Here is a 23,418-nt window from a genome sequence, read left to right as displayed (position 1 = left end):
TAATTTACAAGTGCGACAGAGAGGCAACACGTCGAACGTGGTTCGCGGTAGGCTCTCAGTACTGATAAATCCGCTACTTGACGCTAGATGTCGACTATGAAAATAAGCGTTTTGATAAGAAAACTGTTGTATGGAGTTAGGAGTCTATCCTTATTTCTTTATGCCCCTTAAAATACTAATCACTGACATAAACGCACTATTTATTGTCTCTGTATCAGTGTTGGCCGAACGTCAATTAGAATTGACAATTAACCATTACAATTTGAACCGTAAACAGTAACGGACGGTTACTGTTTACGGTTCAAATTGTAATGGTTATTGGTCAATTCTAATTAACTTTCGACCAACACTGCTCTGTATTTTGCAGCAAGAATTCGGAATATATGCTTGTCAATAACGGTTAATGGGTTAAATGCTTATAAGATTAGAGTTTTGTAAGACCTTAGATAGATTAGGACGTAAAACAGTCCGAACGATCTTATGGAAATTAATGTATAATAGGATGAATTTAATTTATGAATAATATATTAGTTTTGTTTGGAACTATTTGTTTTTATATTCGTCTATTCTTATAACTGTATCCTAAATTAGATAGACTTAAATTGACGCTTGTGTTTTTTAAATAATAAAATGTTTAATTACAAACTATTCAAATAGCGGTTATATACTCTAACTAATTATGGACATCACCAAGTCACCGTATTACACTAGGCAATGCCGGATTTAGATGTATGGAGGCCTCGGGCAATAAAGGAGTGGAGGCCCCCGGGCCCCAAATTTTTTCCTAATAAAATGGTAAATTTTCCGAATTTTCTATTGTGGGGGCAGTGGCCCCGGTTGCCCTCCCCTAAATCTGGCCCTGACACTAGGTACTCTAAGGTAGGCACTAAAAAGTAGTATTTGTTCGGTCACGTTAACCGGTTATTGAATTACAATTCTTATGGAAATTGAATAAGATTCAAAATGAACTAATGGAAAATATTTTGCAAGGCTGTGTGTGGTCCCTCTACGGTTATTGCGTGCCGGCGGGTCGAACGCTACAGAGCCAGTCTAAAATGTGTCATCAAGATGCGTAACAAAGGCTCGTTATCGGAGAGCGCACATTGAGTTTTTAAGCGTTGAACTAGCCCGCGCTCAGGTGCCAATTAGAATTATTTTTGCAAGCACGTGCGGTTTTTACTTACAATAGACAAAGAGTTAGCCGTAAGGGCCAGCTTGAAAACTAATGACTATATATACCGTCGCTTTTTTTGATGCGGCAGATATCTATTTTGTGTGTATCGTCGCTAAAATCGAAAAAATAAAACACGCATTCTTGTGGCAATAATTTATTCTGCATCTCAAAATGTAATTACAGTATTAATATCATCGGTACTACGACTAGCGGGAGGTTCCCGAAGCTATCTACTCGAACAAGCCCGTACGGGCGAGGCGAGGCGCGCACAACCGCACCCCGTATAATACAGGGTGGCGAAAAAGTTGTAGTAAAGCTGTCGATGTAAAACAGATTCAAGAGCGAACATATGACTAAATATTTTGAAATAGGTTTCTAAAAACTCATAGCTACGGAAAGCTATAGATATTGTGGTTTAGTAGTTACCATAGAAAGTTACCGAGCATTGATAGTTAGGAAAGCATCCTATTACGTAGAAGACTATTTCATGAATTTTGTTTGAAAAATAAAATGTACACAACGAATATACATAATATGTGTAAACGTTGAATTCAATTTAGTCTGTAGAGCGTTACTGAAAGTTACAGAGAGATACTTATAGAAAAATATGTTCTAAAGGTACTTAATAAACAATAATTTAAAGAAGTTTGTCATGCGTGCCTCGTCGTTACTCAATAACTATCAAAAACATATAATACTAATTGATTCGTAACCGTTTTCCACTTTAATACTTAACCATATTATTATAAAGAGAAAAATAACACTAAGAACATTTAAGTAACATTTTTGAAGTGCTCAGATCTTAAATTACATAATATTGGAATAAAAAATAGAATTACAACGGCCTTGAAATTCATTACTAATATTTAATTTAAAAATATGTTCTATTTTATGACATAAAATGTTAACTTAAAAATATGCTAATAAACATTAAAATATCTTCAAATTTGAATAATTTGTTTACAATCTCAACCTATTTACATCTTTGGATACCTTGCGTCACTTAATAAATATATTTAAGCTGGCAACACCTGTTTTGGAACGTCCCCCTTACAGGAAGACCCGAATAGCTTCTAAAACGTTTTTTTCTTAATTTTTACGGCATTCCGAAACTGGAGAGGCAGACTGGACTTAAACTACATTAACATGCAACATTACATCGATTTTAATACTAATGAGCCTCTTTTTAATGAACACGACATTACAATAATTCACATTTTGTGGTTGATCAAGCGTCGTACGTACAGTCACGTCTGAAAATATGGATACGAAAAATGTGCTAAAAATATGTATACACTACCTTAATATATGGGCAATAAAGTCGTGTATACATATTTTTCGCACTTTTTTCGTATCAATATTTTCAGACGTGACCGTACTCAAATGGGCTAATGATATAAGACGTTATCATTAAAAACATCAAACATAATATACCTAGTTAACTGTGGAGTCGTACATTTTAAAATTTACGGAGCACTGAGTATCAATACTTAACATGAGACTAAAAATATATATTCATAGTTTAGATTAGAGATAATGAAGATATTTATATTTATGAATGATCTATTTTCACACAGGGTGACTGGTAAGTAATAGTCGATGATTCATTTAAATATATTTTTTTACCGCTGTGGCATTGTGCCTCTAAAGTATCTTTTGATAGATTTTTAATCACATTTTTGACCTTATTTTCCTAACTTTTCCTACATTTCCCGCCCAGCCTGCCGCCCCAGAACAACATGTGCGTTCTACGCTAGTCTACCTAAACTAACGAGCTAGCATCGCTTCCCTTAACCTAGGATACCTAGACTAAAATGCGAAGGTAACGTATTAGTCCTGTCTTGTTTTAATATATAATCATGTATTACAAATAAATTTTCGCTGGCAAGAATAGTATTTTTTTAAGTTCTCGTTTTTCGGGTTAAAGATATTTTATTTATCTCAAAAGAAATATTACATTTCACTTAATGAGATAAGTTGATACATACAAAAAAATATATAGGGAGCGTTAATAGTGATGTAAATTACATATTGTTTTTATTTCTAGTAGGGAATAGTAATAACAAAATGAATACCATATCACCGCTGACATAAACTACTTAACAGGTAATAATTTCTTGCGATGTTTTTATTCCAAAGTGCGCGATTCTAAAACAAGTGGCGGGTAAGCATAGTTTCCTTTGTTACCAAGGTTCGAGGCGATAACGTGTTGCCGTTTGCCAGGGCCGGATTTAGGTGGCTGAAATATTATCTAAAACATGTTTTTAGTTTGTATTTGAAAATGTTGAAGGTTGGTGCATTCTTAATATTTGCTGGTAAATTATTGTACATTCGCGCACCCTGATATGTTATATTATTTGTGCCAAAATTTTTACATACAGAAATACCTAACGAGCCTGATGAATTTGATTTTTACTTCCAAAAACAATTTTAGTTGACATAATGACGTAAGAAAAACTATACGGGGTTGCCTTCAGCTATAGATCTGGGACATGAAAAAATTAGATTAGGTAATCTTAATTTAATAATATTAAATAACCATAGCCCGAAACTCGAACTGGTGATATTTTTCATATTACCTACATTGTATATTCGTTAAAAAAAATTAGGATGAGTGTTTTGTGAAAATATATTTTATTTTTTAATAAATCATAAGTATATTAACTAACAACAAAAAAAAAATTATAACTACAATATAAAAAGACAATTATATTATTATATATGAAATAGTATGCACCCAAATAATTTAACAATAAATAAATAACCAGTCTTGCCAGCGACTTTTGTCCAAAAGTGATGGTACCTATATCGTTTTTAAATTAACTGATCTAAGTCAGTGCGGTATGCCGCTAAGTCAACGCTAAGTTAAGAGCCTAACAGACCTAACAAGGCTAGGTGCACACAGAGGTTGTGATCCTAGCTATTTTATTTAGTAGTTATAGCTACAAAAATAATTTCATACAAATCGAGTTTAAATTCAACCCATTGAATATCTAAGGACGGGCCTTACGGGCAATAAGAATGGGGCCAGTACAGCGGTGTTACGCACACGAATTTGAGCCAATCGTGTAGTCTAACGCCACAACGCGATTGGTTGATGAGTTCGCATCACCAGTTGCATTACAACTAGTTGCGTTAGACTGCACGGTTGGCTCGAATTCGTGATTGACACCGCTGAACTAGTACCATTTTTAGTGTCCGTAAGGTCCGTCCTTAGATCTGGTTTTAAAAAAAGTGGCTGTGACATAATCGGACAGACAGACGGACATGACGAATCTAAAAGGAGGTAAAAATCATCAAAAGTTAAATACTAACTTCAAGGCTTAAGCCATATTCACTATTTAGATTTTTATGTGATTGTTTTAGTGTACGGGCATTTTTATCCTTAATTTAGACGCATAAAGTACAGATGCGAAAAATATCTATACTATACATCAGGGTGCCCAAATCTTTTAAATAACGGCTTGTCAATCAATTCGTGATCACATTTTTGTGAGCTCTTTGGTTGCCCCGTTACTTTTAATGCAAATTCACTTATTGCAAATTACAAACTGACTGTAATTTTATTATTATTTATAAATATTGTACTTGGAGGCCTATTCGGACTTTTAATTTTTAAAACTCGAATATACCTAAGATAGTTTTTAACCGGCGCCATTTTCAAAGTCCTCTTAGCCTACCCTGTGTGCACATGAATTTAACATTTCTCTAATTATCAACGACTTATTTTAGAACCATTGGCATATTTCACTGAGATTCTCCGCATTGCGAACACTTACAGACTAACAGACAGCGTTGGCCGAACGTTAATTAGAATTGAAAATTAACCATTACAAATTGAACAGTAAACTGTAACGCAGCGGCTTACGGGAGCGAATAACTCGCGAACGCGAAACGGCGCGGTTGAATCAATTCTTTGATACCTGTTAGCAACGTGCTCAAAATGGTTTTTTTCTCTTTAATTTAATTTTGTTTAATAGGGTGGTACTCTGATAATTTGTACAATGTTAGTTTTAAGCTGAAATTTGAAGGTAGAATACGTGTGACGCAGCGACAAGGTTCCAACGGTTTTTGTTTTTGTACATATCGCTCTCATATAAAATTCACGTGGTGTCTGTAACTTTGTGAAATTAAACTGTTTTTCGTATCCCGTATTTCGAGTTTGTAAAGTGGAGCACCTATAGCATCAACAATACCTATAGAAGTGTTCTACGTGGGCGATCTCGTTGCGAACACCACTGGGCCGTCGCGCCGCGCCGTGTCGCGTTCGCGAGTTATTCGCTCACGTAAGCCGCTGCGTAACCGTCCGTTACGCTCCGCTCTAATTTTCAATATGGTCAATTATAATTAACATTCGGCCAACACTGCGAACAGATGATCAATTTGATACGCGCACAATATCTAATATCTTTACCATCAATTGAAATTACGCTCTTATTTTATCCCATTCTGCGCTAATCACGACACTTTGTCGTTTTGCCTCTACGAAGCATTTTCGCCACATACCGGGAAATTCATTTAATCGGCTACGACCGTAGTTCAGCGGTGAATGTGTATACGAAATTCTGAAATGTCATGAAACTTGACTTGAACAATTCAAGTAATATTATATATATATATATATATCTTGTACTAGTGTATTGAAATGTAAGATGTTAATTAGTAATAGGTAGAAAGAAATTGAGCGAGTAGATGTTATACATTAAAAAAAAACTTCCACTCTCTCTATTTTTTTATATAACAATTTTTAGCAACGAAAACTAGTATTAGACATATAGATATATGTTACTACTTAGGATATATATTACCTACTTGTGTTGTGGAACCCGCTCGGCGGGATCTCTGTAGTAGCTTTCCTCTACAAAGCCGAAAAACGCTGAGATCGGCTACGAGCGTAGCGCTACGAAGTTGGCATGTGTTAAGCATGTCCTCATGTCCTTTTAAAATGAGAGCGTCGCTTCTATTGTATGAAGGCGGCTAGATTCATATCACATTTAATTTCTTGAGATTTAAGATACGTAGCATACTGAGCGAGTTTTGATCCATCTGTGGCTTGACTTACACTTACAACTAGGATAAATAAATATCGTAAAATAACGTCGCAATATCAATTGATTTATCAATATGTAAACGCAACTTCAAATATTAAAATTGACAGGTCTGGTCATCGTTTACTGTACATATAAGTACGTAAATATATATACGTATACCTACGGCCATTTTCCCTTCGGCCGCGTACGCAACCAGAGCTTCGTAACCAGATGCGATCGAAAACTATTTCTGCCTTGTACGAAACCGGTTGCGATCAAAAACTAATTTCGTCTTACCCGTAACCAGTTACGATCGAACACTTCTCGTTCTTATACGAAACCAATGTCTGGGCCATCTAGCTATAGGTTTTTTTTTTCAAATATTTTGTCATGATACTCATTATAATTTCTTATCCTGTGCATTTTTTGGAAACTATTGATTTAACAAAACTCAATATAACATATTTAGATCTTATATGAAACCTTTACAGTGGGTAATATAACAAATCACTAACCACTTAAACATTACTTCAAGTGAGTTCTAATAATCTGATTACTCTAGATAATGTCATTATATTGTTAGCTGTCATTAGTTATTATTCGCATGTCTGCAAATAATCTATGTACTTTGTAATAAAAATGAATGATATAAACGCTGAAATTGATTTTATTACGACAAGAAGAGGAGGGCGTTCGATGTTGTTGTTGTTAGCTGGTACAATTTTTGTGTTCTGATTTTTGACTAGATATATAATGTGTACAGTACTTATACTGTATAACAAGGTGTATAAATATAATCTTAACTGATTTTATCAAAGGTCGAAAGGTTTCGTACAACAAAGAAAAGTGTTCGATCGTAACTGATAACTAGTAAGACGGAATTAGTTTTTGATCGCAACCGGTTTCGTACAAGGCAGAAATAGTTACCGATCGCATCTGGTTACGAAGCTCTGGTTGCGTACGCGGCCGATGGGGCCATTTTATGATGTTCGTGTTGAACATTAGATTTAGATTGTAATTCAAATTAGAAAAAAAAAAAATTAAGAGTCCACAGCGAGCTCAACACAAACGTAGTCACGCTCTCATTTTAAAACGAATAGCTAGATTTCTCTAAAACTTTGTACTTACAATAAGATAAGGTATATCTATGCCTATAGTTAAAAAATACAGCGAATTTAAGTTTTTCATACAAACTTGTTTTTTGCTCTATTTTGTTTGTTTTATAAGTTGCAGCTATATAAACGAATTACAGGCATAGATGTACATCATGTAATAGTACGTGCAAAGTTTCATTACAATCCAACACGAAGTTTTAAAATGAGAACGAAACTCCGTTTGTATGGGAAGGTGAAATTCGACCGAGCTTGCTGTCGGTTGATCACGCAAATGCAAGTGCGAAATGAACATAATAGTTTTTCATAAACTGTGGTATTCTGTAACCAAATTTTTTTTTTTTACTGTTACAACCTGTCAATTTGCATTCGATGGTGTTACGCATAATGAAACCAACCAAACTTCTCAGAAAATAATTAGCTCTAGCTACTGAGGTCCCCGAATATTTCATGTCGTTTTTGATACACTGCCGACCCTTAAGCAACGAATTCAATAGGTCGCAGAAATGCCGAAATATATCAAAAATCGCATGCGATATCGATGAGGTTAAGATGCATGAAACGAAAAATAATTGAATTCGATTTTCAAATTCCTAACGGCTCGACGACGTCCATTTTGAAAACCGGTCGCATGGCGAGACGGCCCGCGTTGAGTACTTCTTCGTCGCTGCTGGACGAGTAGTGATCGTCGATGGCTTCGTCTGAGGACTGAAAATGGACTTTATTGTTTAAGTTGTAAGGTGCATTTTACAAGTTTTTAAAGAAGCGTTGTGAGGTTGCCATGCATTTTATCTAAGGTGAATTGATTATTGATGGCCTCGTGTGAGAACATGTAAGATTGACTTTATACAGCAATCCGCTAACCTAACCTAACCCGTGTTATCTGGTACTTCTTGTCATAGTTCTACGTGTGCTATGTGTACCTACACCCCGTTTTTCGGTAAGTTGCTAATATTAGTGGCGAGATGCACTGTGAGTACCTAATTTCAAATCAATATGAAAGCTTGGTTGGATTTTTGTTCGATTGCCACTACAGGGTTTTTTAATGCGCATGCTTTACCTAAATATAATTGTGAAATTAATCACTCCAAATTACATAATGAGACGAAACGAAATGTGCACATCATGCCACGACGTGGTTTAGCGAAAAGAGTCCATCCTCAATTTTTTGTCATTTGAATGAATTAGGTATGTACTTTTCGTTATGACAGGGGCCCATTTCTCGGCCGCTATTAGTCTAATATTATTAGTGCGTTGCCATGGTAACCCATACGAATTGACAGTTCGTGGACTAATATTATTAGTCTAATACCGTTTGAGAAATGGGCCCCAGGTAATTCAAATTTTACTGGCGTATTTTTGAGGGTACCTTTGCCCTTTATACGTCAAATTTTTAGTTCTTATCTGTACAGCTGTTTATCCGGTACAATTTTCGACTTCAAAACGTAGAATTATACTGTAGTAGCAGCTGATTCAAACAACAATTTGAACTGAAATATATAAAATATTGGGGTCGCGTGCGTGTAGTAGGGTTCTGCACCTTGTGGCCTAAATCAAACTTTTAGACAAACTTGACACTCTTCGCGCCAATAAATAGAAGCCCCCTGTGCTGGCCCTTACAGTTCATCCACGCTCCCCATATTGTCTATCACAAAACATAAAAAAGCCAATTACATTAACTAAAGCAAGCTCACAAGCCTTACACTAGCATACAAAACCACGGACATTTATTTTTTCGGCCTAGCACGAGCGATGCTGGTAGGGACCCGCTTGCTGGATCGTTGGTCGTCGCTGTCCACCCCCTGTGTTGTCGAATTATACTTAATACACACTAGCATATAAAAGTCATTTCTTCTGTACATAAGCTTTGAGGAATTAATTGTAGTGCCACAGGTAACCACAGATTAGAAAGATAAACGGGGGCATTAGGTATAGAAGTTCTAAATAAAAGTTAAAATTAAATTGTCTTTAAATAATTGGTTCTAATATTTTAATTGTTTAAATTAAACAAACATTTTTACTTGCTTCTTTTGGCTTTATTTCCGTCAAAATACTAAAAATGATTTCGTATTTAATAGATATATGTAGACTAGCAAGAATTTTCATTACATTGCGGTATCTGATCAAACTTTTGAATGCAGTTTACCTGAGTAGTCGGCGATGTAACGTAAATTGCATACAAGGTCTTGCTAGTCTATGTCATGGTACTTACATCAAAGTCTCCGATGGTGAATCTTGTAGCGGCCTCAGCAACGAGCTGCGCGGGCGCCGGCGGCGCGGACTCCGGCGACAACACCTAGCACACATACACACTCTAGCAGACTAGCACACATACGCCAGCAATACTCGTGGTTTTGACCGATACATTTGGTTGTATACTTAGTTTATTTTATAGTTGTGCCTTTCTCGAGAACGCTCTCCTTTGGATGAGAAATGTTCTGGCTCGAGAATAGGTATTTCCCATAAGAAACGGAGAACGTTCACGAGAACGGGACAAGTCTAGTTTACTTTGATAGGGGACGTCAGTACCCCTAGTGTAAATTTGATGGACATCATAACGTGACGAACGCGTTTGCGTTAAGTCTCATTTTGTATAGGATTTTGAGTTTCCAAAACGTCCCGCTTGGCGCGCTCTTTCTAAATCTAATACAAAATGAGACTAAACGCAAACGCGTACGTCACGTTTCGAAATCGAATTTATTTACACTAGGGGTACAGTTATTCACTTAAGGTGTTTTATTTTAAGAAAGTTTTACGTCGGCGAAAGAGGATCGGACGGGGTAAAATGTGGTTTAAAACTGAAAACATTGAGGTTGAAAACTTAAACCAAAAGTGACAACTCTGTCTCAAAAGTATGTTTTTTTATTTTTTTATTTGGCATAGGTATATAGTTTCATCCAGGACTGTCTCAATTCAAGCATGGACAGAGAGAATCATACTGTCTTTGTTTTAGACTAGTACTAGCACCCAAAAGAAAGGGAAGAGTATTATTTTCCTGGTTTTTACTGACTGACAAGTTGTGTTTGCCAGACTATATCTAATGTTATGTTTTATTTTTAAAACGAGCAAACGAGCGCGTTCATCTTTATTACGACCAAAAAAGTTACTGGTGAACGTTAGAGTTTTCTTAGTACCTATCTAAAAGGCTGAACTTAATTTTATAAATCTGGGACGTAATTTGTGACGAACGAAAGTGAAATATTCATGCAACACGATATTCTGACCACAGAGTGTATTGCTGGCAAGGAAAGCTTCTGAACTGTTTACATCGAAACAGTTTAGAAACTTCGTTTTTTTAACAAAATTATGATATTATTTACAGTAGCAACAACGAAACAACACCATTTTGCTATTGTAACTAGCGCGTTACAGTGTTAGCATTAATATTTATTTACAAAGATACTTATTAAACTATAATATAGATTATATATAATAAATGTTAAAGGATACAGATTCAAACACGTTCTCAAATGTAATTAAGAAATACATTTTCCTGAACATATGCTAATAGTTTGGACAGCAAATCGTGCCTTTGATGGCAAATTATTTGGCAATGACGTTTGTCCGCTTTAGTGTTTTTACTTATTCGAGCGATAGGGAGGCATATAGACGAAACTTTAATTTACATAGTTCACGGTAGCCTCCTTCTATACCAGTCGTATCTGCCTCTCTATCGCTAAAATAAGCAAGAGCGATAGAGAGTTCTGAGGTTTACGAAGCACCCGGCTATAACACAGAAACATTTCATCCGTTCGTTCGTCTATCTGCCTCTCTATCATTTAAAAGAGAGGCAGATAACCAAATTTTAATGTCGCAGCTAGCAGAAGTTATATTTTTGTCACAGAGTGAGAGTGAGTATGTTTAGTGATTAATTTGTATGTTTAACTGACAACAAATATGTACATGAAGCCTCAGCTCTAAATACTCACATCCTGATCACTCATCATCTCCTTAGTCGACACGGTAGTCTCGATTCTCCTGATGCTGCCCTGGTGGATGTCCACGTCGAAGGCGAGGCATTGGAAGCGGCGCAGCAACAGCACGACAGGGATGGGCAAGATGCCGGCCAGGATCATGCAGAGAGCGATGAGGAGCACCCAGTCAGGGTATGGAGTCTTCACCACGCGGCCCTGGGTCACAATCAAGTTTGTTTTATTATTTTATTAGCAATCTACTGTATTATGGTTTTCAGCTTATGTTCATTAAGTTAATGTGCGGGCAGCTTAATCATCATTAAATTCACTTTTTACTGCATGGACGATAGAACCACCATCAGTTTTATCAAGAATACTTTTTTACTACGAACTTATAAAGGCATTTGATTGCGTGGAACATAATACATAAACTGGAGCACAATGGACTGCCGATTGATAGGTGAAGCAGGTGACTTAACCTTGTCTAAATGTAACGGACCTAAACATGTATACATTAAGGAAACATAATTGATTGGAAACAACACAACGTAAAACTTGGAGTTCCTCAGGGTACAATATGGGGATCTATACTTTTTTTTTATCTGCGGATGAAGCTAACTGCACAAACTTTGCAGTGAAATTGTGTAGATTGCCATCATAAATCTCAAATTCTTATTCAAAAAATTACACTTATGATGGCTTAGATGGAATTTTTTAAATGGAAAGTATTCACTCTATTTCCAGATTTACAATATGGTATTAACAATAAAATTATGTATAAAATAAAACTAAAAACGAATAGTTGTAAAATTGTAAATCACATGCCTCATCAGCATTCCAAGCCCCGTAGGTGGGAGGCGAATAGATCATGGAAATTATTGACGAGAGCAGGATGCAGGATACGACGCAGGGCCCGATGTAGCGCCATGTCAATTGCCAGTAGAGCCCGGGGCGGTAGCCCGTCATCTCGTAGATGTCATTTGAGAACCTGGAGATAATTCAAAATTAAATACCCCTACTACACGGTCGGCTACGATGCTTTTAACCAGGGCAATCTTGGCAGTTTCCAATCGCGTAGTAGTAACGTAATAGGGTTTCATCGGGGGGACGGCACGGTAGAATGCTCTCGCGACCCCGTGGCGTGCCTCAATAACGGTAGAGCGGGCAACGCCGCAGGGGATGTTAGTGGGTATTCTCTTCGCCTCCCTCTGATTAACAGAGGGAGTAACGGGAGGAGCGAGTCCCACATACCACCCCCCAAGTTGGCCTCCCCAGCCAGGGGGGGTGATGCGTAAATGCATTTACCCCTGCGTAAAAAAAAAGTCAGGGTTTCATATGTTTTCGTCAGCTTAGGTCACCTTAGACCGACGAAAACATATGAAACTCTCTTGTACAATAAGAGGATATCTGGGTGCCTAGCCAAGGTAACAATCGTTTGCGCTACGAGAACGAAACAGTTTGTGTCTCTCTATCACTCAGCAATATTAGTGCGACAGTGATAGCTGCGTTTCGTTCGCTACGGAACGTAAACGATTGGCATGTTGGCTACGCACCCGGGGCTCAGCAGTGAGAAGTATATGTAGACTGGTGGTGAAACCCTTACATGTCAGACATGTCAACGCTGATAAAAACCTCAAATAATAAGTTGGGATAAAAACCTTGCAAGCACTGTTAATGCAAACAAACTAAGTAAAAGTAAATCTAGGGAATAGCTAATATTGCTTTACAAATAGGGATTACTATACGAGACGTGAGTAAAATTTATTGTGGCATCCCTAGTTTTAAAGCAACATATTCATTTTGAATGGAAAGAAAAATAAAGAAAGATAATAAATTTTCAGCAAAGGGTGGACTTACTTCTCATGGCCATAGATGTAAATGACAGAGACCATCTCCAAGAGCGCGACCACTACCAGACCGATGGTGCCGGCGAAGGAGTCAAACATCTTGAGCCAGTACTCGCCCGCGCCCGTAGTGAAGATCAAGCCAGTTACGAAGCAGAAGACACATACGATACCTATGAGAATGAGATTTATGCCGGATAGAGCGTGATAAATAAAATAACTGCTTACCTAGTTAAGTATGAAGACAAGGGTCACAATAAGTTTTTAACAAGATAGTAATTTTTGATATAAGCTTTTATCGCTACGTAGGTACTTTTCTTTCAACAGGCGAATAGTCATTGAGACAATTATAACAAACCCAAACACGATTAGGTTGCGTTGTTGTTTTATCACTGAGTTATTATGACCACCGCCACCCAACTTATATTAATGTATGTGAAACCCGTGGTCACAGCGATTTAACCAGCTCGATGTAAGACATTTTTTAACGAAGATTATCTTAAGTCGTCAACTGCTCGCCGTGAAGTGCATCACCAGGGGAGCAAATGGGAGGGGGATGCTGCCCCCCCCCCCCTGCAGATTAAATATTACATATAATGTATGCGCCTCCTCCCCAGGCCTTGGGCGATATCAACTTGATCCCTTCCCTCATAGTCTATCAACTGGCAACGCCCTTGCTCTGATATTGACCCTACCATAGAGGTACAGTATAATAATATAGAGATGAAATGGGGGACGGGAGAGATGACCCAACGAGATGCTCTTATGGCACTTTCAGTAGGAGTAGCAGAGAATTATTATATTTATTATTGTTTGTCTTAGATTAGTTAGTCTTACATTTTTTTATTCCCCACTTTGGTATGGTATGGTACCCGACATTGCGCAGGTATGTTTTGCCCTCACGGGCGCACGTACGTCTATATTAAATACTAGGCGTATGGACCATACGAAGTTTTGATCGAGACTCACCAGTGATAATCGGCTTGCTGATCCTCTTAAAGAACTCGATATCAAAGATGGTGCAGAGCATGCCCTCCATGATGCCGATCTGGCTGCCTAGGCCCAGGGACAGCAGCATCAGGAAGAAGATGATGGACCAGAACGGAGCGAAGGGCAGTTCTACTATGGCTTGGGTGAACACGATGAAGGCTAGGCCTGTGCCTTCGGCCGCCTGGAGGAATAGAGAAAGGAATGTTTATAAATAGCTACTTCTGAAAAATTGCTATTATTTTGTTATAATATAAACTATAGGCAGAAGTACCTTAAGATACGGTTGTTAAGTGGCGTGCCAAATGTTATCTACTAAAAACTTAAGTTATAAAAAAAAAGTAATAACGTAGGTAGTTATACGTTAGCCGGAGCATACCTGCATAGCTTACATTGAAATCATGTAGAAATGCCAGAAAAAATAAAATAAAACCTCTTCCGCAAGTAACAATTTGATGCGATTGGTAATCGATTAAGTAGTGTAGGTGGATACATTTTTAAATTCAAGGTTAGTTAGCTGAGAAGAGACCGCTTGATCCGTCTAAATTGGGCACTGTGGAAACTAACTGGCCAATCGAAGCTATTGATCTAAATGACAATTAGTTCAAGCGTTTAGTGTCTGACGGGCAAACGAATGTAGTTAATTTGGGCCAGTTACACAAAACACAATCGACGGAATGATCAAGGTCACTCAGCAGAGAAGTTTCCCATATAATAAAACAACGAATATTTAAAGGAGACAAACGGTTTAAAGCAACCGAATTTCGATTGTCCGACCTCATTCGCAATTTAATTGTTACATACCTCATTAAGCTGCTTGCTCATGCTGCAATCCGACAGATTGAGTCGGCTCGTGATGTTCTCCTTGACCAGATCGGGGTAGTGCTCTCTGTAGTAGTCGAAGGTCGTGTTAGGGTAGAACCCGGGGACGTTGTTGTGAGCCAAGATCTCAATGGAGCTGAAAGAAAAACATAAATTGTGACAGTCCACATCAAAAGGGACCTTATGGCGGTCGGCGCTTACGCCGTTATTAGCGGCGCGCCAATACTAATGCGGCACTACGTTCTGTTCACCAACATGGGGAACTGATGGGAGGGGAGATCAAATGTTACATACAATGTATGCCCCGCCTCCCCTCCGCAAGGCCTTGGGCGGTATCAACTTGTTCGTGCTCCTCATCAGTGCCCCTGTGGAGTTGATGTCAATGTGCGCGGCCACTACGAGCTTTCCTGTCATAGGAGTGCTGGGCGTTCTTCCAGGCACTCGACTCTCAACGACATATTGCGACGCGCGCTCGCCAGCGCTAACGTGCCGGCTTGGTAGAGCCCTCCGGCGTCCTCAGGGACGATGGTAAAAGGCCGGAGGGTATGTCATTGATTCCGTGGAAGATGGGACAGGTATTTGTGTGGGACACTACATGCGTGGATATACTAGCCCCGTCCCATCTTCATGGCACTTGGGTTTTTCTAATTATTTTATAATTACACATATTGTAAGTAGTCTTTTAATAAGGCTGGAAAGATTCCTACTCTCGAAACGATATTGCTGGCCGAATAAGATGAACGAGGTAACACGAGACTATTTAGAAACGTGATGCCTTTGTAACGCAGTGCGCCTCGTATTTACGTCACACTAATACGATGAACTATTTTAGTATGAGGTCACCGAAGGCGCCTGGCTCTAGAGCATGCGCGGCACGCTTCACACGTCGAACTACGACCAACTGTTATTGTGTGTGTATGCTGAAGATGCTCGATTTTGGGTCATACGCCACGCGCTTCATACCTCGGGCAATGCCCGACTCTTTTAGTGTGTGGTCGCCGAAGGTATCCGGCTTTGGACCGTGCGCAGCGCGCTTCATACGTCAGGTTACACCAAATAAGAAAATAATCTCACCTAGCAATGCACCTCTCCGCCATAGTATACGCCTTGAACCCAAGTATACTAAATATGACCACGGACGCGTATATGGCCGTAAGCGCGTTGCACACCGACACGAGCAACACGTCACGCACGCAGTTGTTATCGGGCGGGTTGTAGGAGCCGAAGGCGATCAGCGACCCGAACGCGAGACCGAAGGAGTAGAACACTTGCGTGGCCGCGTCCAGCCACACGGTAGGCTCGAGGAGCATTTCAAGCTGCGAAGTAAAATTATAAATTTCGTTGTAAACAAATAAGTGGGGTCAAAAAAAGAAGTAATGATAAAGACGAATAAGAAGACCAAAGAAAACAAGAATGCGTATTTAATACAACAAGCTATTTGGCGGAAAAATATGAATATAATATAAGGAGCTGGCCCAAGTAATAAAAAGTGGAAAGATGATCCACCAACAAGAGAATTCAACTATAAATAAATAATATAGCTTGAACTACCCTTGTTTTAGGCAATCGCCAGTTAGTTCTACGCTCTGGCTACGACATCGACATATTAAAATGTAAAGTAGTACCTTCGGGCTATACATGTGCACGATGCCATCGGCAGAGCCCGGCAGCGTGATCCCTCTGATGAAGAATATGGTCAGCACCACGTACGGGAACAGCGACGTGAAGTACACCACCTAGATATGATAACAATGATTGGATAGTGATGTTTAATGTGTGTACACATCAAGTGTTAAATGCGCAATTTTCAAAACTCACTGACGTTGACTCTTTCCTCATTCCAACGCTAAAATATCTGTAGCGTTTCCTCTTCCGCTGCGCAACGTCTTGCCATAATATTCTAGCAGATGGCGTTAACACGTTCTACATCGCGCTTACGGAGTTTCGATTGTTGATGTCGGCTTAAGTGAAGAAGAAAATTCTGACAATTATGAATTGACCCATATTTACGAAGCTAAGATCTACCATTTAACTTATAGCCTTAGTGTCATGTATATAAGGGTGAATTCATAACTCTAAATTTACTTCTTAACTTACACTGCCTATAGTTACTATAAATAAGTCTATCTGTCAAGTATAAAAACTCAAATTTTTGCACATACACAACTTAGCTATTCAAAAATATATATGTCCCTTGCTCGTATGTTGGCGAGGCGAGAACTATGGGACATATTTTTATACCCATTTTAACGAGGCGGAAAGTAATTCATTGCACCCTACGTGTTTTGGTGCTGAAATGAGGAGGAAGTCAAAGTGCGGTGCAGGGTTCAAGAATCGTCAGTTCCGTAGTGGCAGTAGCATTTCAGGAGAGTCTATCTAAGCCAACTTTGCACCGATTTGATCAGAACAAAATGAGAGAAAGTCATTAAAAAGGTCATATTTTCATAGAAATTCATAGAAATTTTAATCAAAATTAAGCATTTATAAAATAAAGACAAATTCATATCCGCAACGTAGGCTTCGTCAGGAGGGTACAACCATATATCAGCAACAGGTGTCGTCTTTGCACACAAACAATAAAGCAACAGGCTTTGTCGTTTTTGTACACAGTCATTTCATTTAAATAGGACCACCCCGAATCGCAACCGGTCTAAAGGTTCCCTTCACTCTAGCAGCGTTTGCATGTTGTATAGCCAATGAAATCCCCTGCACCAGATACGACCTGGAGCGTGGACCACAGCCCCTACCCTATCCCCTAGCCCCTATCATAGAAATAAGACATGAATGTTGCCAGTATTGAGTTAATTTGGTCCGACTTTAGAGCAAAAATGAGTTGAGAGCAGTAACGATGTGAGTTGCGACAATCGTTTGCATAGGTTAACGGGGCTCAGTTTCTCACCTTCCCGCTGCTCTGAATCCCCTTCATCACAATAAAAAACACCACAATCCAGGCCAGAAGCAGACACAGCACGATCCACCACCTCGGCGCGCCTGGTTCCTCGATGCTTGGAGACGCGTCCAGCGCTGAGCGGTACCAGAAGTAGGCGGTTGCTGAGGCCTTGTTGCACTCAATTTGGGCGCTGCTGTTGTCTGAGGGGCAGGTGGCCCAGGGGAGGTTGATCTGAAACAATATGGTTGATCTTAGGATTTTTTACGAATATTTATGTTATTTCTTAATGTAGACGTATTTAAAGAAAGTTATTGGTGACGTCATCGGCACATGTTCGGTTAGTATGAATACTGCACAAACCTTTTTGTACGATGAGAAGTGGAATGTACTCATAAGTATTTAGAGTCCATCTAAGCTAGCGGCCTAGTGGGTAGTGACCCTGCCTATGAAGCCGATGGTCCTGGGTTCGAATCCCGGTAAGGTAAGGGCATTTATTTGTATGATGTGCACAGATGTTTGTTCCTGAGTCATGGGTGTTTTCTATGTAATTAAGTATTTGTATATTATAATTGTATATCTTTGTCTGAGTACCCACGACACAAGCATTCTTGTGCTTACTTTATGACTTATGTATGTGTAAGAATGTCCTATAATATTTATTATTTATTTATTAATAAACGTCATATTTTCACCAAAATTTTTAATTACCATAATTTGTCATTGCAAATTCCATGCAGAGATAGCTTGGTCCGACCCTATGTGTACATTTATTTATCGTATTGCATTGCAGTTACTGAACAACTTTCAAAATGAATCTAGTGATTAATATTTGTGCTCTTTAAATACTAATTAAAACGAATACCGAACGAACGATAACCGAACTGACCGAGATAACGAATGAGGAGGTGTTAAGGCGAGTGAGTGAAAGAAGAGCTATCCTGAACACTATTGCAAATAGACGCGGCAAAATGATTGGACATTTGATACGACAGAACCACTTCTTTAGAACCAATCCTGAAGGGCGCAAGCGAGGTAGACGGAAACCCAGATGCAGCTACTTAGAGCAAGTGAAAGAAAAATTAGGGGTTGTTTCGTATCAAAAAGTCAAAGAGACTCTTTAGTTTATGATGTGGATGAAATACTATTTGACCTTTTCACCTATGTGTAGATCGGTGATAATTAATTAAATATACTCACATTACAATTTTCAGTCATGTGTCGAAAGATGGCAGTAAATTTACTGTGGCTACAAAGTTTTCTTCGACAATCCACCTCTATTTCAAATTCTCTTTCGTTAAATGAAGCTAGTTCTTGAACTAAGGCTAAACCAGTTTGACGATATCAGTTTCAACGTCAACAGGCAAAGTTACCTGCCATGTATTCTGCCTCGCTTACGCCAGCGTGCTCAAATTGAAATCTAGAGAAAACCAATGTAAACGTCCGGTGAATCGGAGATTATTTAACACAGTGGAATTCAATAATCTGACAAATTGGAACCTCAAATTCCGATACCTAATTAGAGTAAAAAGTTGGTATGGATACTTGAGTAATTCCGGGTCGAGGGCCTGTAGATCTGTATTACAGGTTTACGCCTAGTTCAGACTCCAGTCTCTCACAAAGGGTATACCTAAATCGAATTTGCTTTTGCTCTATTTAATAGTAATTGTTAAATGTATCCTTTATGAGGTGAAATTAAATATATATTTGGTGGTTTACCGTAGGTACGTGGTAAAGTAAGTCTGGCACTTCGAAACTACTCTGTATAGGTAGGTAACAGCTTTCCGAGGCAAGCGCTCGGTAGGTAGGTATGCGACAGGAATATGGCTCACAACTTTTGACGGCAACGACAAAGTTGTGTTACAAAGCGACGTCCTATTTAGTATCTTATTACTGACGTTATTAGGTCTAATTTAGAACCATATCAACAATAAGCTATTTCCGTTAGGTATAGTCTCATTTCCTAGAGTTTCTGTAGTTGACGTCATTGGGGATTACAAACTTTTTCATACTCTAAATCATAAATCATATATTTATTTGTAAACATAGGTTTTCACAGATCATACAAATGTAAATAAGAAAGTATCACAACTTAACACAACTTTGACAACAACCCGCTATCTCCAGTTACCCGTGAACAAGATGCATGTAAATAACTGTGTCGAAATATCGGGAGCTCCATAAAAACAATATAAAAGGTAATCACGGTTTATATCCCTGTCAATTTAAGTCTAGTGAAACTAACCGTGAATCATTCAAAACTGTTATCACTCACGTAATATGAAAGGTTAATCGTCATGTTAATAATCAAAATGTATCTAGGCCATAACGGACGACTGATTAAGGAGGTAAGTACTAAAACACGGCGACGCGCCTTTTACGCAACTGTCTGGCTTCACATTGACTATATCAGTATAGGTAGTACATATCTTTATAATACTCTAGTAGTTAGTCTCTAATAGTTATTAATCTTATGTAACCGATGACTGTGTTTTATGTAATTAATGGTTTCTGCACTTGTTTGAACATTTTATTTTCAACACGTACCAATTGATAACAACTTTCGTTAAACCAATAAAGGAATTTCGTTTTATCAATAAAGGAATATATTAAATATGAATAAACGATAGGAAGTTGATCATTCAAATAAAATATATAAATGTCCCGCCGAGTTTCTTGCCGGTCCAATATTGGGATACCCTCGTACAGTTTAGGAGGGATTTAAATCTTCTCAGTTCAGAGGCGTAGGGTTAGAGCCAGCGTAGCTTTATTTGACGTTCATAAGCGCATTGTAATATGACTACTTGAAAAATAAACTATCTTTACCTTTAAAACCAGTATTAAAGCCAGAAACTCACCCTAACACTGTTGAACAGGTAGAAGAACACCCACGTGATGATGACGTTGTAGTACAACGCCACGAACAGCGTCACTATACAGGAGGAGATGCCGATCCCCCCCAGCCAGGGGTGAATTGTATTCCACACCCCCAAGGAGCCGAGCCGCATCTTCTGCCCGATGGCCATCTCGATGAGGAAGAGAGGGATGCCTTCCAGCACCAGCATGATCAGGAACGGAATGAGGAACGCACCTGGAAGTGAGAAGTTAGTTGTAGATGTATACAGATCGTGTCATTCACGAAGACGCGTGACTTGACACGTAATAGTAGTAGTAGTAAACTCTTTATCGTACAAAAACACATAATAAAAGGAACTTACAATTAGGAAAAGCTAAGTACAAAGGCAACCTTATCCCTTCAAGGGATCTCTTCCAGTTAACCTTTGAGAAGATGAGAAGAGAGAGTGAGAAGAGGGTGACAAATGCAGCAACATGTACAACAAGGTACCTACCAGAAAGTAGAGGATACAAATTCATACAAAAATTATAGGATAAACATAAAAAAGTAATAGGGAAATTAAACTAAAAAAAAAAAGAATGAAAAAAGTGGATAATAATTAGTAATCATACATTAGGAAAGGAACATTATTTAGCAGTCAGAAACCACAGCTTCTTCAACCTAACCTTGAGCGACGCAACCGATTGTGCTCGTCTGAGCGGAATAGGCAGCTCATTCCACAGTTTGACTGCACGCACTGCGAAAGATTTGTCGTACACACGATTCATGAATATCATGTTATTAAAGGTTAGTGTGACGATGACACAATAAACAGTGCGATGTAAACTACCCGCCGACCCCACTCCGTTGTTGGCTGTCGAAGCGGCGAGACGGGTGCAGAGTACGTGTACCAATTACAGATTATTTAACCACCGAGTACGCAACTGAGCCTATACGTCACAGAATTGACAAATCTCCGTGTCGTCGTGGATGACACGAATAAACAGATAATTAGGGATTACTCACGCTAGAACGGTTGGGGTTGAGGTTACCGAAAATTCTATGACGGGTGATCGGTGATCACGTGATGAGGATCTATGGATAATGAGGTGCCGGACGCGTCGATTCGGAACGTTATATAGCGTGACACACCCTTTATTCTAACTTGACAAATGCAGTAAGTACTTAAATTAAAGTTAACAACGACGCCGAGTTTACACGAAATATCATGATGGTCAAATCTTCTACTCTTTATAAATACGAGTATATATGTCGGCAGCTCATCCCAAGATCAGGCAGATCGTGATATTCGTAGGCATATCGTGAAACGTGAAAGTCTTTGTCTCGTTCCCTGAGTCGAAGGAGACCCGCATAGCGCCCGCGTAGCGGGGCTCCTATTCTGGACAGGAACGATCTGCCTAATCTTACGATCGGCCGTCGACATATACCTATCACATTGATTGCTATAAATAAAGACTACATCTCTGTTAGGACACAAACATATTAATACAAATATGGTCTGCAAGAATTAGGTATAAATCCATTCTGTAGGTGTAGCACAAATGATGACTCACTTTTAGCAGATAGAATAGAATAGAATTTGAAATAGAGGTGGATTGTCAAAGAAAACATTGAAGCCACAAGAAATTTACTGCCATTTTTCGACATATGATTAAAACTTTTAGAACGCCATTCGACTTTGATCCTCATACTTTTTAATCATGTGTCGAAAGACAGCAGTAAATTTACTGTGGCTACAAAGTTTTAGCGAAGATTTAATAATAGTACTACTCGTACCGTACAGAGAGAAAACTTCCTACAAAACTGAGTTTGACAGCGATTCAGGGACGAATCATATTCATATTCATATTCTTTATTTGTACTGATCATACATTGTCATAATTTACATTCATATATACAATAGGTACTTATGTCAGAAATACATAAAATTAAAATCATTGTAAACATCGAGAAAAATTAATAATAATTAAATTAACAATAAAATAACACTGCGCCCCGTTCCAATACGTTAGGCTAAAGTATATTCATTGATTAAGGTATTCAAATAATAATACTAGCCTTCCAGGAACTCCTTAACTGAATAAAACGCCTTTTGGATCAGGAAACGCTTGAGTTTTTTTTTATAAAAATTAAATCTGAGCCAACATCCTTTATATCAGACGGTAACCTGTTATAGATGCGTGGGCCTATAATTTGGGAGAAATTACCTGTTTTTGCAAGCCTGTGTCTAGGTATTACTAGTACCTATTGCCCCTTTCTAATGTATGGCACTATCCTTTAATATTTTTTATGCAAAACCTAGACTCTAAAACATATAACGTGACCACCTAAATTAACCACCTAATTTAACTGAAACAACAATGTTACACAACATTATCTTACATAACGAGTATAAAAGATGCTATTTTTGGTCCTATCGTATCGGGCTTTTAGGGATGGTAATAAAATTGAAAGCATATTACCATGTTATCGCTTCGATCTTAATGTTAGGCGTTATAGCTTACAGGCCAATTCGAACGCTGACCTGACAATAACAATATTGGTAAACGTTAAGGTATACCTACGTTAAGTTACCAAAAGATAAACCCGAACTGCAAGACACATTATTTATGACAAAATAAAGGAAATGGCTGATAAATAAATGTTTTTATACAATAAGAGAATATTTGGACGAATGGTGTAGACTGTAGGTATATGTCCATGGGGTGGACCCCACAAGTTTTTTGCAAAAATCGCGAAGCGCCTGGTTGACTTGACGGGTGACCGAAGAGCTGGCGGCTTCCTCGCACAA

At 38.4% G+C, this 23,418-nt stretch overlaps 1 protein-coding gene across 2 annotated transcripts in view; it reads right to left on the bottom strand.

The window, feature by feature from the left end:
• Nucleotides 1–1,312: 1,312 nt before the first annotated feature.
• The window catches only part of LOC133530206 (sodium-dependent neutral amino acid transporter B(0)AT3), a 46,912-nt gene continuing 24,806 nt past the window's right edge, over nucleotides 1,313–23,418 (bottom strand). The window contains exons 3-14 of one of the 2 annotated variants that reach the window (XM_061868066.1): nucleotides 20,629–20,861; nucleotides 17,783–18,004; nucleotides 16,509–16,619; nucleotides 15,958–16,199; nucleotides 14,866–15,019; nucleotides 14,044–14,245; nucleotides 13,088–13,247; nucleotides 12,056–12,218; nucleotides 11,246–11,446; nucleotides 9,529–9,612; nucleotides 9,042–9,118; nucleotides 7,800–8,024 (exon numbers count right to left, since the gene is read on the bottom strand). In XM_061868066.1, the coding sequence (XP_061724050.1) occupies nucleotides 9,044–9,118; nucleotides 9,529–9,612; nucleotides 11,246–11,446; nucleotides 12,056–12,218; nucleotides 13,088–13,247; nucleotides 14,044–14,245; nucleotides 14,866–15,019; nucleotides 15,958–16,199; nucleotides 16,509–16,619; nucleotides 17,783–18,004; nucleotides 20,629–20,861 (1,847 nt within the window). In that variant the 3' untranslated portion in view covers nucleotides 7,800–8,024; nucleotides 9,042–9,043. Of the gene's footprint in view, nucleotides 8,025–9,041; nucleotides 9,119–9,528; nucleotides 9,613–11,245; nucleotides 11,447–12,055; nucleotides 12,219–13,087; nucleotides 13,248–14,043; nucleotides 14,246–14,865; nucleotides 15,020–15,957; nucleotides 16,200–16,508; nucleotides 16,620–17,782; nucleotides 18,005–20,628; nucleotides 20,862–23,418 lie in introns of both variants that reach the window. The other variant, XM_061868067.1, reaches the window with a different exon arrangement.

The sequence above is a fragment of the Cydia pomonella genome, chromosome 22 (genome assembly GCF_033807575.1).
Source record: "Cydia pomonella isolate Wapato2018A chromosome 22, ilCydPomo1, whole genome shotgun sequence".
Taxonomy (NCBI): Eukaryota; Metazoa; Arthropoda; class Insecta; order Lepidoptera; family Tortricidae; genus Cydia; species Cydia pomonella.
The sequence above is the reverse complement of the archived record's forward strand: the minus strand, read 5'-3'. Positions and strand labels throughout refer to the sequence as shown.